Source organism: Genypterus blacodes, unplaced genomic scaffold (genome assembly GCF_046128005.1).
Source record: "Genypterus blacodes isolate CSIRO-AG114 ecotype Tasmania unplaced genomic scaffold, CSIRO-AGI_Gbla_v1 ptg000122l_1, whole genome shotgun sequence".
Classification (NCBI taxonomy): Eukaryota; Metazoa; Chordata; class Actinopteri; order Ophidiiformes; family Ophidiidae; genus Genypterus; species Genypterus blacodes.
Window position 1 is genome coordinate 384,668 of NW_027466925.1, and position 16,441 is coordinate 401,108.

The window sequence follows — 16,441 nt, forward strand, 5'->3', positions numbered from 1 at the left end:
TACAAAGGTTATCAACATATTGTTTGTGTTTGACACTGTGGGTTTTGTTTCAGGACACAGTTTCGGTGCAAACAGGTCTACAAACAGTGACTACAGGAAATGAAATGGTGTGAAAGTGCAGGCGTGCAACCCCATACAGAGTACCCACAGGGTTTAATCAAAAAGATCAGATGCAGTCCAAATGAGGTCACTCGCCTTCAAATTTACTCGGCGAGAGATCTCTATCACACAAAAACCTCAGCTTCTGGAATCTCTGCCCACCTCTGTCATATATACTTTAGGTATATATTTTTGTGTATTATTACAGCATTAAGTGGGTGACTGAAAGTTTATGATGTCAGGATACAGCTCACTTCCTCTTCTTTCTTATATTTTACATCAGTGCTATTGTAGAAGCTATAGAAGAGTTTGTGTCACCTTGAATATGAATGGATGATTGATGACCATGATGACAAAGCTTTGATCAGTGTTTCTACATTGATGTTGTCCATTTTAGGCTGCTGCTCCTCTGTGTGACCACTTCTGCTGCTGAAGTGTTTACAGGAACCCCAGCCCTCCAACGCCCACCGCCCACCGCCCCTGCGTTTTTGAAGACGTATCTACCACAGATTAAGCAAAAGAGGAAACAGAAGTCGTCTCCTCGCAGACATGGCTGCCGGTTGCCTCTGTTGCGCTCCCTGCTTCATCACACACGTCTCTATGCTCCTGCTGGTGCTCGGCCTCCATGGTATGTTGCCCTCTATGCCTCCTTTGACTTTATGAACTCATATTATATATATATATATATATATGAAAGTTTATGGTATTACATCGACACACTCAGCCTGCGCTCGCTCATGCACCATCATAGTGGAATGGCAAAGCGCATTGAGGCTAATTGTACTTCTACCATTTTAGAGGTTTTGCAAAGAGTACAAACCTTTGTTTTGGAAGTGAAAGTAAAGTAGATTCTGGTAAATGCATCTTCACCGACTGCTGTGCGTCATTTAAATACACAGTGTCAGCAGATTTCCTGCTACAGCAAGAAAAGTTAAAGAACTGATGCAACGCAGACGTGCTACATCCTCTTCACTTCCCTGTCTTCCTGCTGTATTTGTATTCTTGGAGGAGTAAAACACTGATTTGTGTTTTAAAATGTAGGTTATAGGTTATCACAAAGGCTGGTGATGCTCCTTTGGCCTCCTTCACCTTCACAGTTTCTACTTGCCATGTGAATTGTGTCTTCTGCAGTCACAATCGTGACTCGCCAACGAGCAAATTTGATCGTTCTGCAAAGACGAAACTAACTCTGAGCGATGGCTGGTGTGTTTTAGATATGGAGGCTCTCGACTGTCCGTCTGTCATCTCAAAGAAGGTTGGAGACAGCGTGGAGTTCCCCACGTGCTACCCAAGTGAAGGGGTCACCTTCGCAGAGTGGCGATACAAATCTGGAGATGTTTTTCAAAGGGAGCGGTTTAAAGGCAGAGTGAGCCAGAACAGCAACAACTTCAGTCTAACGTTACGGGACTTGACTGTTCAGGATTCTGGTATTTTCATGTTTGTTTCAACGGTCGGGAACACACAGAGGAAAACTATCAGCATCACTCTGCAAGTTCACGGTAAGATGCTTCTCCTCTGTTGTTCCATCATCACCTCCAGGTTCCAGATCCTGCTCAAGTCAACAACATGTGTGTGTGAACTCTCCCTCTCTCTGTTCCTCTCTCCTTCCCTCCCTCCCTATTTCCCCATCTGTCTGCCCCTCCCTCCCCATCCCTATCTCCCTTCTTCTTTCTTCCTCCCCTTATTATCCTCACTCTCCCTCCTTCCCTCTATCTCTCTCTCTCCCTGTTCCCCTTCTTCAACTCCCTCACACCTTATCTCTCCCCCCCCCCCCCCCTCTCTCCCTCCCTCCTCCCTCTCAGAGGTCATAATGGAGAAGCCGTCCCTGGCGGTGAACTCCACCTGGCTGCCCTCTAACAGCAGTTGTGTGGTGGTGCTGGAGTGCCGCTCAGCTCCTCACCATCAGCTCACCTTCCGCCTCACTGTGGGAAACCAGAGCCATGCGGGCCCCAGGGTGCAGTTCACCCTCGCGCCACAGCAGGGCGTCATCCCAGTCACGTGCACCGTCTCCAATCTTGTCAGTGAGGAGTCTGACTCCATCTCAGTCTCGTGCAGTAACACCACACAGGAAGCAGCAGGTATGTGAAATCATCTCATTATCTCATTATGGTTTCAAATATTTTATGTAATACTCATAAGTTGCTTATTTGCAGGTGAACTGATCTTCGTGTACGTGGCGGCAGGTGCTTCTCTGTTGTTGGTCGTCGTGGTTACCGTGGCTGTGGGTGTTTGTTGTTGTTCCAAAAGAGCAGCAGGTAACGCCCTCTAGTGGATCTATTACGTCACTACATTTACGTGCGCTCGAGACTTGCTGCATTTTACCAGTGTGACTTTGATTTGTGCCATTTTTAGTTGCATTATAAATTGTAATAACCTTAATCACGACACAATTCAAGTTTGAAATTGCTTGTAAATGAGTTTTTTTTTCATTTCTCAGCATCAAGCCGTGATTTGAACAATTTATACGCTGATATCACCGATCCAGATGTGAGTATCCTGATGTGCCAGCTGTGGCTTCACACTGTTTAGGACAATATGTAGGAATCAGCCTTGAATGGTTTGTTCATGTGTTGCTTTGCTCGTTTGCTCTCAGGTGAGTTCAGACACCTTAAAGAATGTGTCTAGCATCTATGAGACCATCAATGACAGAGAAAACTTGGAGACAGCAGGGGTAAGAAACATTCATGAACAAATCCACAACGTACAGTTTCACCCTCCTTAAACAAACAATACGGCTTCGTCGCGTTGACTTTATAGTTACTTTCAGTCATCGACAAATACTGTGAACATACACTCACCGGCCACTTCATTAGGTACGCCTGCTGTAGCCCAGCGTTCGGAGATGATCTCCTGCACACCTTGGTTGTAACAAGTGTAAATAGTCTGGCCATTTTCCTCTGGCCTCTGGCATCAATTAATAATGACAACATCTACACAGGAATGCTTAAACCAGTTTCACATTTTTGCAGAGAGTATTGGATGACTTTACAATGAATGTGTGGTTATACATAAGAAAGTTGAGTAATCAGAGGAAACAATACATGAGTCGAGACCATTATTTATGAAGAAATAATTTATTCTTGCATATGGTTGATGGGAGACAAACCACATGACATCAGAGAGAGATTTAGTCAGAGCTGACTGGGCCGACTGACAGAGTGTTTGGATTAGAACATCATCAATGTTAGCTGCATAGACATCTACTAGTAACACTTTGTTTTGAATCAATGTATCTGCAACTGGATGGTATCTGCTATTTTTTATCAGCAGTAACATCAGTGGATGACAATTTAGTTTATTAAAATTGCAATGGCTCCAGATTTAGAATTAATATTAGAGCGGTAGACCTGAGCTGGGCAGTTGTTTACATATAATCTGATTGGTTTATGATCATACGCAATGATAAATATATCCAAATAAGATTAATCAAAGGTGAAGCAAGAAACTGTCAGGGTCAACACACAAAATCGTTGCTTTTTTGTTGGGTGATACATTGATTAATCTTATGTTTTGGCTTGTCATGGGGTTCTTGGAGGTACAACCAGCAGGTGGCGTAAAAAAAACCAGGTTATTAATATATATAACAACATGTTAATGTATGACAGAGGCAAACAGTGCTGAGAGCAGAACCGGCTGGTGAATCATTCTTCATCACACAGCAAAGGTAATGACTTTTCCCCTCAAATATTTAACAAATGAACCTCTGACCTCAGACCGTCTACGACATGATCCAGCTGCGCCGCATGCAGAAGGCACCCTCGTCCCTGAGCCCAGCACAGCACGACGACGCCTAACTTCAATCACTGGATTTTGTTATGCTCCAATTGTAGATATTGTACATAATTAAAAAAGATTAAATTACCAAAAACTTGAAGTATTTCTTGCTTTTTTACTTTCTCTCTTTCTTGTTCATAAGATTTGTCCTCTGCACCGATGGATGGATAGAAAACCCAGTGCCGGTATATAGTATGGGTATAGTATAAAACCTGGCACCGGTATATTTATATATATATAGTACCGGTATTACATTAAACCCGGCACCGGTATACAGTACCAGTATATAGTACTGCTAACGGTATATTGTACCAGTATAAAGTATATAGTACCAGTCAAATAATAGTCAAATACCAGTACCAAGTACCAAAATTCAAAACTATCCCTTGAGATTTTGCTCACTACTCTTCATCTGTTTACTTGTTCTTTGGTTTTCTGTCCCAAATCGATTATCACAACTTGAAATTATAAGTGATATTATTATATTATTGCTTGCTGCTACTGGTGCATGATAAAGTCAAACCTCAGCATTTCATTTCTTTGTTTTGCCCCCCTCAGGTCCATAAATAGAAGTGTATCAAGATAAAGGGATGACATCATGACATCTGTGCTCGTTCCTGATGTTTTGACCTGAAGTTATACAATCCTGTGTGTCATACATTAGCTGTTTCTCTGGGACTATTTAAAGCTGCAATTGCCTGAGCACAGATTTTCCTGACTTGACCCCAAATGTGGTGGAGAATTCTGGGGGTTTACAGATAAGAGACGAGGGAGGAGAAGCACAGCATTGGCGATGAAACAGAAGGTTTGGCCTGTTGCTGTGAATTCAGTCATCTGTCCTCTGATGTTGAGCTCTCAGTTCATTTAAATATATAAATATAATGTTTTGAACCAATCTGATCTGTGCCTCACAGTTTTGATTGAGGATGTGAGGTTAGGGTTTGTCCATACATGTGCCACTTCTCTCTTTGCTACGTTGCTATGGTGATTCCCTGACCAGTAGCATATTAACTATCACTTCTTCTTTTCTGAAAAACTGTCAGCAAATGCTGGCCTGCAGTAGAAAACGCAGCTGTCGCTCCACCTACAACTAAAACAAAAGCTTCAAAATGAAAGAAATTAGTCAGCATACCTCCAACAAGGCAGAGCAGGACTCGAGACCCTGTATCTCCAGGATGAAATTCAATCAGTAACTGACTTTGGATTCTACCATGTATTGACAATATGTAACTGTTATTGTCACAGCGCCACCATCTGGTTTCACAGTTTCATTTAAGAAGTGAGCGCACACGTCCACCATGTTTTGGTTTCTGGTTGTCCAGGAAAAGTTCTAAAATTTGAAATGAATTTACATGAAATAAAATATTTGATTTGTTTGTGAAATGAAATATGGGCTTCTGTTTATTGACCATTGGCTCCTCTTAACAGTTGTGATGCTTTATGTTATCTGTGCAAAGTTATGAAAACATAGAACTATAAGGACCAAGCGGCACACTGTCCTCTTTATATATGATGTTGTGTGTATTCATGATGCAGTTGAGGTGAATTATTGTTTTACAAAGGTTATCAACATATTGTTTGTGTTTGACACTGTGGGTTTTGTTTCAGGACACAGTTTCGGTGCAAACAGGTCTACAAACAGTGACTACAGGAAATGAAATGGTGTGAAAGTGCAGGCTTGCAACCCCATACAGAGTACCCACAGGGTTTAATCAAAAAGATCAGATGCAGTCCAAATGAGGTCACTCAAATTTACTCGACGAGAGATCTCTATCACACAAAAACACCCACAGTGAATGATAGCATGTTGAAACTTCAGCCTCTGGAATCTCTGCTACCCAAGTGAAGGGGTCATCTTCGCAGTGTGGCGATACGAATCTGGAGATGTTTTTCAAAGGGAGCAGTTTAAAGGCAGAGTGAGCCAGAACAGCAACAACTTCAGTCTAACGTTACGGGACTTGACTGTTCAGGATTCTGGTATTTTCATGTTTGTTTCAATGGTCGAGAACACACAGAGGAAAACGATCCACATCACTCTGCAAGTTCACGGTAAGATGCTTCTCCTCTGTTGTTCCATCATCACCTCCAGGTTCCAGATCCTGCTCAAGTCAATAACACGTGTGTGTGTGAACTCTTCCTCTCTCCCCCTCTCCCTCCCTCTCTCTCTTCCTCCCTCCTTCCGTCCCTCCCTATTTCCCCATCTCTCTGCCTTCCCCATCCCTATATCCCTGCTTCTCTCTCTACCCCTCCCTGTTCCTCTCTCTCCCCCCCCCCTTATTATCCTCCCTCTCTGTCCTTCCCTCTATCTCTCTCTCTTCCTGTTCCCCTTCCTCTCCCTCCCCCTTCACTCTCTCTCTCTCTCTCCCTCCTTCTCTCTCTCCCCCTCTCCCACCTTCTCTTTCTCCCCCTTTTACTCTCTCTCTTTCTTGTTCATAAGATTTGTCCTCTGCACGGATGAAATAAATTGCCTTAACTGAATGTGTACAGTATTATTAATTTGGTCTTCTCAGGGTTAGTGTATCCATTCATAGAGGCTCATGTGTCTTACAATTTTAGAATTTCTTCAGTAGATAAACTACAAGTACTTAACAATACATTGAAATATCACTTTTTTTCCACACAGTTTAATCATTAAAACAAAGTCAATTTCAGCACCCTGGAACACACACACACACACACACACACACACACACACACACACACACACACACACACACACACACACACACACACACACACACACACACACAGTATTTAACAACAAACCAACCTTTGTACTAAAAACCCTTCTGCTCGAAAAAATAAATAAATGAATGCGATTTACTTGACAGAGGAGTTTTTAGGAGTTATAACTAAGTTGTCAGATGGCTAAAGTAATTACAAAAACGAAATTCCCCATAGTCAGAATTAAAACACTAAATTCTGACACAATCTGAGCCTTACTCCCTTGAAAATAAATGTGTTTACATGAATGTTTAGATAAGCGTTTTCAAGCACTTAAACTTCAAAGTGTGAATACATTGTGAATCTTGAATAATGATTTAAGTAAAGTGCCTCACAATCACAAGACATAAAAGCTACAACTTCGATCAGACAGTGATAATTAAAACCAATGACAATGAAACAAGGAACACACATACATATACTGTATATGCGTAGAAGGTATTATAAACATTCATAGTTCTTGAATGTCCAGTAAGTGCAATGCGTTGACGGTGGTTGTGGTGTCTCTCAGAAGTACTTCCATTTCCTTTTTTTGTCGTCATTTCCAAACAGTCTATGAAACCACCAAACTAAGCTGCTCAGCCCACAGACATGTTCTATAAAATGTATATATACACATGCAACAGTGCAAACAGACACCGTGTTGTCAGTCACCCTGAGAAGGTTATAGCTTGGCTGATCGACGTATTCTTCCTGAAAAATAGAAGGTAAAATCATACATATTAATCATCTTATCTTAGGTGGATATGTATGGTATGTATGTGGCTATACACCGTAAAGCCTCCTTGGAATCAATTTCCACGCTTCCACTATGTCAGTGCCACAAATCAAAGGTCATGAGGTCATTTCTCCTCACCTCTGAGCAGGTGTATGGTCAATAAGAGTCCAACCCCCAAGATGAATCCCAGGAAACAATAGGCAAAGTGCTTATCGTGCATCTGTATACTTGCTGGCTCCCGCTTGTCCTCGGCTGATGTAAACATGGAACAGAAAGGGAGACGTTGTTACAGGAAACATTTGGAGAATGAGAGAGAAAAACTGACTAACATGTCTTGTTTGACGTAACCTCACCGCGGCAGCTTTCCGTCAGAACACTGGAGGCGAACTCCACCTTCGTGCTGGCGTTGCAGGTGAAGTTCACATGGGTGTTGTTGATGGATGCAAAAATGACGGAGGCATTGCCATCTTGGAAGACATCAAAGGCAGCAGATGCTTGGGGGTGAACCTGCCAGGAGAAGTGGACGCCTTGTCCCAGAGAGGAACACCTCAGTGCCACCCGGCAGCCTCCGTCCTCAGATTGACCCAGGAGCTTCTCGAGCTTTGGTTTCTGTAGGTGTTCTGAGCCGCATACAAAATCGATTTATAAATCAGGACGCCCTTTTCAACGTTCTCGTGCTTCTCATCAGTTAAACTGTCTCCCATGTTCAGTTTCCTGATTATTTTGTTAATATGGTGATGAAAAACACATTCCACATGTTTCGCTTCATCATATTCAGTTTGGCACACATGGTTGAAATGTGGTATCACTTACGTTCAACGACAAGCTTGACCTTCTGTTCTGGGATTTTCTCTGTATTTGTAATCTGTACAGTGTACTCCATTGCATCCTCTGGGATTAAATGATGGATCACCAAGTCACCTTACAAAAAAAGAAAGACGCAAAGAAACTGTTCAAATATCAGTTCGTCCACACCGACCAAGAGCCCACGAGATCGGTTGCCTGGGTTACCTGAGGAGACATTGAGGTGGAGTCTCTCGGCGTACTGACTGCGCCAGCGAAGGTTTTCCACTTTATTGAAATAAGTGGCGATGAATGTGGCGTTGGGGAATACTGACCAAATGATGGTGGAGATGTTCAATGAGGGATCCACACCTGTGGGCAAAGTTACAGATTCTCCAAGGTAGCCCAACACTTCTTTGGGGGATTTGGTGAGTGACACTGTGAAGACGAAAAGGTCCTTTGTCATAAACATACGTGACTTTCAGACGCTTTGTTTTGATTGTGGAACCTGGCCCGAGTTTGTGTTGAAAAATTGTCAATCCAACAGAGAGTTTATGACCTTCTCTGAAAGCTTCCTCTGTGGTTGATCCATTGCGTAACGCATTGGACACCGAGGGAGTGAGCCCTGTTCAGCTGGCCAATCAAGAGACTAAAAAACAGACGCTGTTTTCCCCCAGTGGGCGCAATGAAACTAGGTGGAATACATCAGTCCCACACAAAAACATATTTCCTCTTTATAGACAGAATCCACATGTTTAAATGATCTAAATCAATTAACTAAGTACATTTACTCCAATACTTCGTCTTGTGCTACTTTCTTCTTGGACTGCCCTACTTTTCAGAGGGAAATATTGTACTCTTTACTCCACTTCATTTACTTGAAGAATCAAATTAGGTTTTTCACACAAGATTGAGATCACAGAATTATGAGTACATGCTTCTGACCTTGTATCTCACGGGTCTGAGGAAGAAAAACATTCAAGTAGAATTTAGAACTAGGGTCTGGACTTCTCTCAGTTTGGTAAATTTGAGTAGATGCAACTTCTTTTTTTAAGGCGGTCCATAAGGACTTGGCTTGGGAACCGGAGGGTAGTCGGTTCAAGTCCCCCCTGTGGACTGGCAGCCAAAGTGTTGCCAAAGTGACACTGCAGAGGTGCCCTTTAGCAAGGCTCTGAACTCAGGTGCTGCCTGCGGTGCCCCCTCCGGTGCACGTGTGTGTAGGAGTGGGGTGCCATTTCAGATGTGTGTGTGGATTGCACGGCCTGTTGAGCATGTAATGTAATAAATGCATGTCTGACAAAGGGAATTTCTTGATATCAATAGAGGGTTATTCTTCTTCTTCTTTCACAAACTCCTCATTTGTCAGCAAAGCACCTAAGTGTAAGGACCTTTTTACAGCAAATCTAAAGGTAAAATCCGAACTTTGGTTTCCAACACTACATAGACTATGACTGAGGGTGTTACAACTGCATTTAAAGATGAGTTTGATTTGATTAATTACGAAAATGTTAATTTATGTCATCTCATATCAAGAAGTAATCTTAGTTTTTGTTGTTGCTGAAACATTCGAGGCTATCTGGTCTTTAAGTAGCTGTCAAATTCACTTCTAGCAAGAAAAAGTTCAAACTCACCTCGGAGAAGCGACATAAAGAGAAGCAGAAGTCTCATTTTAACGGATTAAACTGCTGCCAACTTCCTCCTTTACTAAAATCTGTTGATACTACTTTTATTTAAAGGTACAGTTTTCCAAACAGTAGCTAAACATCACTGACAAACTACTTGTTGTTGGTAAATTGGAGCAACTCATGATTCCGAACACAACACGTTCTTATAACACACACCCACAGGATGCAGACGTCAGTTTGTCTTCCGCTACGTGACATCTTGTGACTCGCAGCGAACAAACAACGTGATCGATGACAGATAATGGATTTATTTAAAAAGATCAACAAAAATTCCAAATTTTACCCAGAAAATGAGTCATCATGTTGAGGCCAAATCCCCTCATAAAAAAGTATTAGTTAATTTCACGACATTGGCTATATTTACTATAGAAACAACACACACACTGAAATATTAAAGAAGCTTAAAAACTGTGAAAATATCAAAAAGTTGCATTCAAACCAAATATATATATGTACTTTACATACACAACATAATGTTTAAAGGTTTTTTCACTAAAAGTTGTGCTCAGTGCAGGAGTGTTAAGTCATAAAGATCCATCAAAATTTAACAGAAATAAAGAGAGGTTAATGCATTTTTTCATACTTTCTGGGCAATTAGGAAGTTTGGGAAAAAAATTGTAGCAAAGAAGAGAAAACAAAGTAAAAACAGAGGCTCTCAAGAAAATCAATCCGTTTTCTAGATTCAATGTGTGGTCATGACACCAAAGAACAGATTGAAAAATGTGAAAAACAGTGATAATTCAAGTGTAATGTAATAGAAATACACTAAATACAAAAAGGCATCAAAAGTTCTTTTACAGCGAGCGAGGCCGTGTTTCAGTGCAGAGGCTTCTAAACTGTGAGGGGCCCTACTTCCTCATTAACGTGGGAACTGGAAGTTGACCCCAGTGCATCATGCATGGGAAGATGGCAGTAGAAGTCGGTGACTACTAAGACCAGAGTTACCTACAGGCTCCGTCACACAAAAAACGGCAAGCTATACTTGCACGTTCAGTCAGAGATGCGTATCTGGAAATTGCACTGTAAAAAATAAAAGCTGTGAAATATTTTTTTAAAAGCATTCAAAGACACCCTGAAAGTCCCTCTTCTTCTTCTTTGTGCCATAATCTCATTTCCTTTTTCATACGGCCTCTGTTCCTCCTACACCGACGTCTCTGACTGCAGCTTCATGACAAACTTGTGGCTCTTGGGTTCGATGAACTCCTCCCCCAGGCTCAGGAAGGGGAGAGGCATTACCGTGACGACTAGGGAGAAGTCGAGGCGGCGCAGGGAGAACACTTGGCCCCGGCGCAGAGCGGCCGTCACCGGCTCCTCGCTCACTAGTGTCCACTGCCGCCCCCTGCTGTTGTCCTGGTACTGCAGGGTGGGGCCTGGGGTGATGTAACGCTCCAGGAACGCCTACGAGTCACACGCATGAGCACAACGTTTATATGAAATGACATGACAGAAAAGATACACTTCATATGTGGTCATAGTAACTGCGTGGGCGTACCTTGGGCGTCATGTTGTGCGTGATGCAGAACTGCAGGTGGTCGATGATGCTCTCCATGGTGTGGTATGACTGCTGTCTGGTGGCGCGCAGGTATTTCTGCATGGCCCGCGCCATCGGGGCGAAGATGGCCTGAGCCGCCTCCCGGGGGTCCATCGCCTCTCTGGGGTGTTTAGGAGAGGACGCCTGCTCGTCCTCCCGGTGACGCTTGATGTGGGTGAAGGCTTCCTCTACTGCCACCACCAGCCTGGGAGGAGAAACAGTAGCATGAATGAACATTTTGTTTTCTCACAAATCTGGCCTGCTCCAGTCGCGGGAAAAACCTAAATTTAAGATTGGAATTTTCGATGCCGTTCACTCTCACCTGGCTTTACGTTTGCGGACGCGGCGTTCCACCTCTGCCTCCTCGTAGTAGTACTCGCTGTGGGAGTTGTCGCGCTTGCGTGCAGGTGCAGTGATGACGGCCCTGGACTGGCCCGTGGAGTTACCGGTGCCGTTCTCTGTAGGCGGAAAACACTCAAGTCACATCATCTGGTGCTTAAACACATGATAGCAAAGTGGGACTGCAGAGGAGGGGACGTATTTCACCTTCGCCCAGGCTGTACACCTTGAAGGCGGACATCTTCTTGGTGAGGATGGACTTGGGCAGGTTGAGCAGCGCCGGGTTATAGACGGGGAAGTCGCAGTAGTACTGATCCAGGACCCACGCTGCCGCCCGCTGAATACTATGTTGGATATGAATGAGCATTGGATTTTAGTGTGGAGTGTAAATCTTTGGCAGGATTACAACAGAATGACTTTATTTCCACCATTTAGGGGTAAAATGACACCGGAAAGCAAAGGCATGAGTTTTTTGGAATGAAATAGTCTCTTTGTTTTCACGTACTAACCTGAGATGCCCCACGTTGTAAAAGCGACTGACTCCATCTGTGCTCCTCACCACCTTCAGACAGAAGGCGGGCTGAAGGTGCCGCACTTCTAGCAGCACCAGCGTCAGGTACTGAATGAAGAGGAGCGCGTCCACCAGAGATGCCGCATATCCCACAATACCCCTGTAGTCCGTCTCTCTGGGCTCCAGCACCCGCACGCCATAGAAGAGCCAATAGGAGGCCACGAAGAGGAACACCAGTGCCAGCAAGAGGCAGCGGAAGACGAAAAAGCGTGGCAGCGCAGCTCTGGGAGGCCGGAGGAAAAGTGCCCAGGTGGAGATGAGGAGGATCAGCAGCTTGAACGCCAGGGAAATGTAAAGGCCCTCGCACGGCGTCCCGCAAGGATCCAACGTGTCCCGCCACAGGAGCTGCGGGAGGGCCAAGAAGGCGAGAGGGGTGAGCAAGGCGAAGAGCCCCAGGACGCCGCCCAAAGCTGGGACAAGAAAGCGGCGGCACTCGAGCGGAGAGGATTCCTCCAGGTCCTTGGAGAGCCGGGTCAGGTCCTCGTTGGAGATGCTGTCCACGGAGGTGCCGGTGACGACCGTGGTGGTCTCGCCCCAGTTGTCATCCTGAGACAAAGAGAGAGGGCAATGTGTCAGAGATACAGTGCCAGATGGTGAAAGGACAGGATGGGTGGGAAGTGAACTCTGACCCGGTCGTCTCCTCTTGTGGACTCGGTGTCCAGCAGCGGCTCTCTGGGGACCTGGATGGTCACGGATTTGTCTCCGCGGATGCTGCTGTCGCGACTCTTGGAGCGATGCCGGTCTCTCCTGTCCCTGGTTAGACGACAGAAGAAGAAAGCGGGCAGGTCAATGCTTGTTCTCGATGCAAGACACAGTAACTATCATTTGCTAGAAAGCTTTTATTGTGAAATGCCAACAGGAAGTGACAGGTAGATATTAATGGTCGTCTACCTGTGTTTGCGGGAGGTGCGCGAGTGGGACGACTTGTAAGAGTAACCCGAATACGTTGACTCATTGTCCATGTCGGACGCTGGCGGTGGGCGGGGTTTCCGGGCGCCTCCTGCCCCCGTGCCTCCGCCCTTCTCCCAGACCACGCCCAGCTGGCTCTTGCGGTGGCTGATGGATTTGGAGGAGAGGGACAGAGGGAGGCGCAGCAAGTCCACTTTGCACCGGAGGGAATCTATCTTGGAGGCCTGGGAGAGCAGGGAATATGAGAGAGTGGGGAGAAGAAGGGGGCACCTATGGGAGAACAGGCGGGAGGAAGGAGAGAGATTAGTGGTGTCAGACAGGAGAGCCTCATGGGGAAACATAACAAGGCAGAGGGAGAGACGCAGAGAGAGGGGGAGAGAGAGAGAGAATGTCTGTGTGTGTGTGTGCGCGGGCGCGCGTTCAGCTGAGTCCATTCATCTGCTCTGAGGAACTTTATGAGGAAACTCAAGTGATTTAGCCCTGAGTGTGTTCTCACCCCATAAAGGACAATTACGCCACATTCTACTTCAGGCTACAAGTCTCCGGTACATGTTACAATAAACTATTACTTGTAAACAGTGTGGCAAAATACTGTTTGTGTAGTATAGTGTAGTTTAATTCCAAGCGTGACACAGACACGCACGCATACACCCGCATTCCCCCACCATCCCCTGTGGTCTCCAAGGGCAACAGAGCTTAACTATCACAATAGGGATGAATGGGAGGCTATGGGTGAGAAAAGACAACTGGGGGGCTGTTGCCAAGACGACCAGGAAATTGACCACCCCCTACCCTTACCCACTAACCCAAAAGACACAAACACACAAGATAAGTGTGTGTACAGATTGATTTATGGGTTTTATTGAACACCGCTACAACAAGACCGTTTTAACATTTTCCACTATTCTTCTTCTCCTTCTCAAACGGTCAGGGAAAAAGTGTGTTTTCCACATCTGCAGAGGAGAGCTTCTTAATCTAATATCGCCTAATGAAAAACTGCCTCACACTCTTTATTTCTGCCAGTACCTGCTGCTCCCATTTCCCACTTTAGACGTTTGGGTAATGGCTTTCATGTGAGTCACACACGTGGACCATCTATCTGGGACAGCGGCGGCACACGTGTGCATGCAGTTTACAAGCTTCACACAAGCACATCTGCGCGCACACACACACACACACAAACGGTAATGAAAGAGTGCGTTATGTACGCACACACAAATCCAGACAGCTGTTCACAAATATATGGATTATGTGCTGTTGAGCAATTACAGCTTTGAGCGTTAAATTTTAGCTGACTGATTTCAGTGCTTTTATTTTGAAATTGCACTGCTTAACTGATTACACTGGGCCAGGGGACAGTCACAACTGGGAATTTAACAGCCAATCTTATCCTTTCTTTTACAGACACACACATTTGTAAACTGCATAAAGACAATAGTGATTACAGCTACACAACATCGGGACATCACTCCTTGCAATTCCACTGACCAGCTTCTCTCTCTAATCAATTCCCCACTGCTTGATCCGTATTGGATTTATGTTCAGCATCGATTCGTTATGGGAGTGTTTACATGTGTAGTGTGAGCAAGATTGCAACACAAACTGCAAAAAAATGCCCTTTATATTTACGGTAAAGGCAGCACCAGAAAATACCAAAACCCAGTGCTGCTAGGTGGTACACAAGTGTTTACATACTAAGAAGTACTAATACCAGACTAGGAAAGTGCTCAATTACAAGTAGGAGATAAAGTGTACCCAAACATCACAAGTATTGTTGGGGGAAAAAACCTTCAGTTTACTCCAATAGTACTTTGAGACTTATTGGGGGTGTTTGTTTACAGGCATGCTAGGGGCTCCTGGGGGCCTCCAGGCCTCAGGGCGGCAGCGAGCCAGCGGAGGCGTGGCGCCCGCGCCGTAACAGGCTCTTGTAAGTAATCCAAGCCCAGGCTTTGAGGCCTTTCCATCACGCAAAGACACGCACAGCGCCCGGTTCCGTCTGCGCTCATTGCGGCCAAACTGCGCAGGCTCGCTCATATGGAAACACGCCAGGCGGGTGTGTTTCAGACAAAGCGGAACACGCCCCGGATGGAGTGATGCGATATACAGTCACACACACATACACGAACTAACTATTTGAAACTCATGCGTAACTGATCCACAGTGAGAAATCTGCGCGCTGCATTTGGCACGGCGTGCGTTAAATGGATTAAGCGCATAACTGATTGTGTGTGTTTGCAGCTGTTTATGGAAGAGCCATGCGGGGATTCACGCCGGTAGAGTTAACGTGTGTGTGATGAGTTCTGTTTACGTGCCAACTCATCGGAGCAAACCCACACAACACACACAGCCCCGGGAAATGAATGAATTAAATTAAGAAAGTAAAGAAAGTGGTAGCAGGTGCAAGATTTGTAAATATCGCCTTAAAGCCACCGTACCAAACTATCGATTACACATAAACGCTCCTAGCAGTGATATTACCCATCATGCCTGCGGGCAGATCTTACCTTTGCTTGCAGCACAAAGAGCCAAACAGCAGCGGTTTAAACTACAAAAGGCGCCTCCAAACCCGCTTTTCTTGCAGTTCCGCGTTCATTTAAAACACTTCAGCAGTTCGATTCCTCTTAAACCAAACATTTCCTTTATTTTTCCGCGTGGGAACTCACTAAACACATGCACACGCACACACACAAAGGGAGTAACAGGCATCCCGTTCCGTGCATCTGCTGTGAGCCGGAGACCAGCTGAGCGGCTCCGTGCGGACCCCCAGCCCCGCACACACCGCCCCACCGTCAAGCTACAGAGAGAGAGCTAATTATCCGGCCGGGATTTTCAAAATAAAGCCAGCAACCAGCGTTCCAGATTTTATTTTGTGAGCCTGCCTCTTTGAACCTTCACATCATCCGGCGAAAGTTTGATCTTTATCTAATATGAAGTTGAGCCCATCAACAACAACAAAAAGTACGAGGAGAGAAAAAACATTTTACCCATTCAAGTGGCTTCTTCTATCCAGGGTCCATTTTGTGTGAGATACTGAATATAAACCTTTTATTTTAATGCTCAATCGCACTTACTTTCTCTCCATATGCAGTTTAAACATCTTTCCCCATTTACCAAAGTGTATCCAGTGTGTCCAGTCCTTTAAAATGACGTAACAAAAGCAAAACTGAAGCGATGCGTCAGTCGAGTGCAGAAAATCTCACCGATTCACGCGCGCGCGCGCACACACATACACACACACACACACACACACACGAGTCAGTCAGCCGGGGGTCATTCTCTTTATCCAGTTTCTTTTTAATCTCACAAAA

At 44.9% G+C, this 16,441-nt stretch overlaps 3 protein-coding genes across 3 annotated transcripts; 1 reads left to right on the forward strand and 2 right to left on the reverse strand.

Moving 5' to 3' along the window:
• The first annotated feature begins 613 nt into the window (after positions 1 to 613).
• Positions 614 to 3,957, forward strand: LOC143010217 (T-lymphocyte surface antigen Ly-9). The gene is made up of 7 exons (XM_076162428.1): positions 614 to 727; positions 1,314 to 1,598; positions 1,902 to 2,177; positions 2,253 to 2,354; positions 2,537 to 2,586; positions 2,693 to 2,770; positions 3,813 to 3,957. Exons 1-7 carry the CDS (start codon positions 649 to 651, stop codon positions 3,891 to 3,893), a joined length of 951 nt encoding a protein of 316 aa, XP_076018543.1. The 5' UTR covers positions 614 to 648; the 3' UTR covers positions 3,894 to 3,957.
• Positions 3,958 to 6,250: 2,293 nt separating this feature from the next.
• Positions 6,251 to 9,938, reverse strand: LOC143010325 (SLAM family member 5). The gene is made up of 6 exons (XM_076162600.1): positions 9,730 to 9,938; positions 8,327 to 8,536; positions 8,129 to 8,236; positions 7,669 to 7,935; positions 7,454 to 7,567; positions 6,251 to 7,290 (listed from the first exon to the last, which is right to left on the reverse strand). The coding sequence occupies exons 1-6, from the start codon at positions 9,764 to 9,766 to the stop codon at positions 7,262 to 7,264; spliced, it is 765 nt and encodes a 254-aa protein (XP_076018715.1). The 5' UTR covers positions 9,767 to 9,938; the 3' UTR covers positions 6,251 to 7,261.
• A 91-nt stretch (positions 9,939 to 10,029) lies between these two features.
• Positions 10,030 to 16,216, reverse strand: vangl2 (VANGL planar cell polarity protein 2). The gene is made up of 8 exons (XM_076162599.1): positions 15,638 to 16,216; positions 13,116 to 13,403; positions 12,854 to 12,977; positions 12,163 to 12,770; positions 11,861 to 11,997; positions 11,637 to 11,772; positions 11,276 to 11,519; positions 10,030 to 11,181 (listed from the first exon to the last, which is right to left on the reverse strand). Exons 2-8 carry the CDS (start codon positions 13,184 to 13,186, stop codon positions 10,924 to 10,926), a joined length of 1,578 nt encoding a protein of 525 aa, XP_076018714.1. The 5' UTR covers positions 13,187 to 13,403; positions 15,638 to 16,216; the 3' UTR covers positions 10,030 to 10,923.
• Between the last annotated feature and the right edge of the window lie 225 nt (positions 16,217 to 16,441).

Bases quoted from the DNA above. Each gene is read 5' to 3' on its own strand.
- LOC143010217 (XM_076162428.1), top strand. From the start codon at position 649: ATGGCTGCCGGTTGCCTCTGTTGCGCTCCCTGCTTCATCACACACGTC. The intron at 2,355-2,536 runs GTAACGCCCTCT...TTCATTTCTCAG, and splicing joins TTGTTCCAAAAGAGCAGCAG to CATCAAGCCGTGATTTGAAC. The intron at 2,771-3,812 runs GTAAGAAACATT...CTCTGACCTCAG, and splicing joins AAAACTTGGAGACAGCAGGG to ACCGTCTACGACATGATCCA.
- LOC143010325 (XM_076162600.1), bottom strand. From the start codon at position 9,766: ATGAGACTTCTGCTTCTCTTTATGTCGCTTCTCCGAG. The intron at 8,537-9,729 runs GTGAGTTTGAAC...TCGTCTTCACAG, and splicing joins CTTTATGTCGCTTCTCCGAG to TGTCACTCACCAAATCCCCC. The intron at 7,291-7,453 runs GTGAGGAGAAAT...TCTATTTTTCAG, and splicing joins GACCATACACCTGCTCAGAG to GAAGAATACGTCGATCAGCC.
- vangl2 (XM_076162599.1), bottom strand. From the start codon at position 13,186: ATGGACAATGAGTCAACGTATTCGGGTTACTCTTACAAGTCGTCCCAC. The intron at 12,771-12,853 runs GTCAGAGTTCAC...TCTTTGTCTCAG, and splicing joins CCACAAGAGGAGACGACCGG to GATGACAACTGGGGCGAGAC. The intron at 11,773-11,860 runs GTGAAATACGTC...TTCCGCCTACAG, and splicing joins GGTGTACAGCCTGGGCGAAG to AGAACGGCACCGGTAACTCC.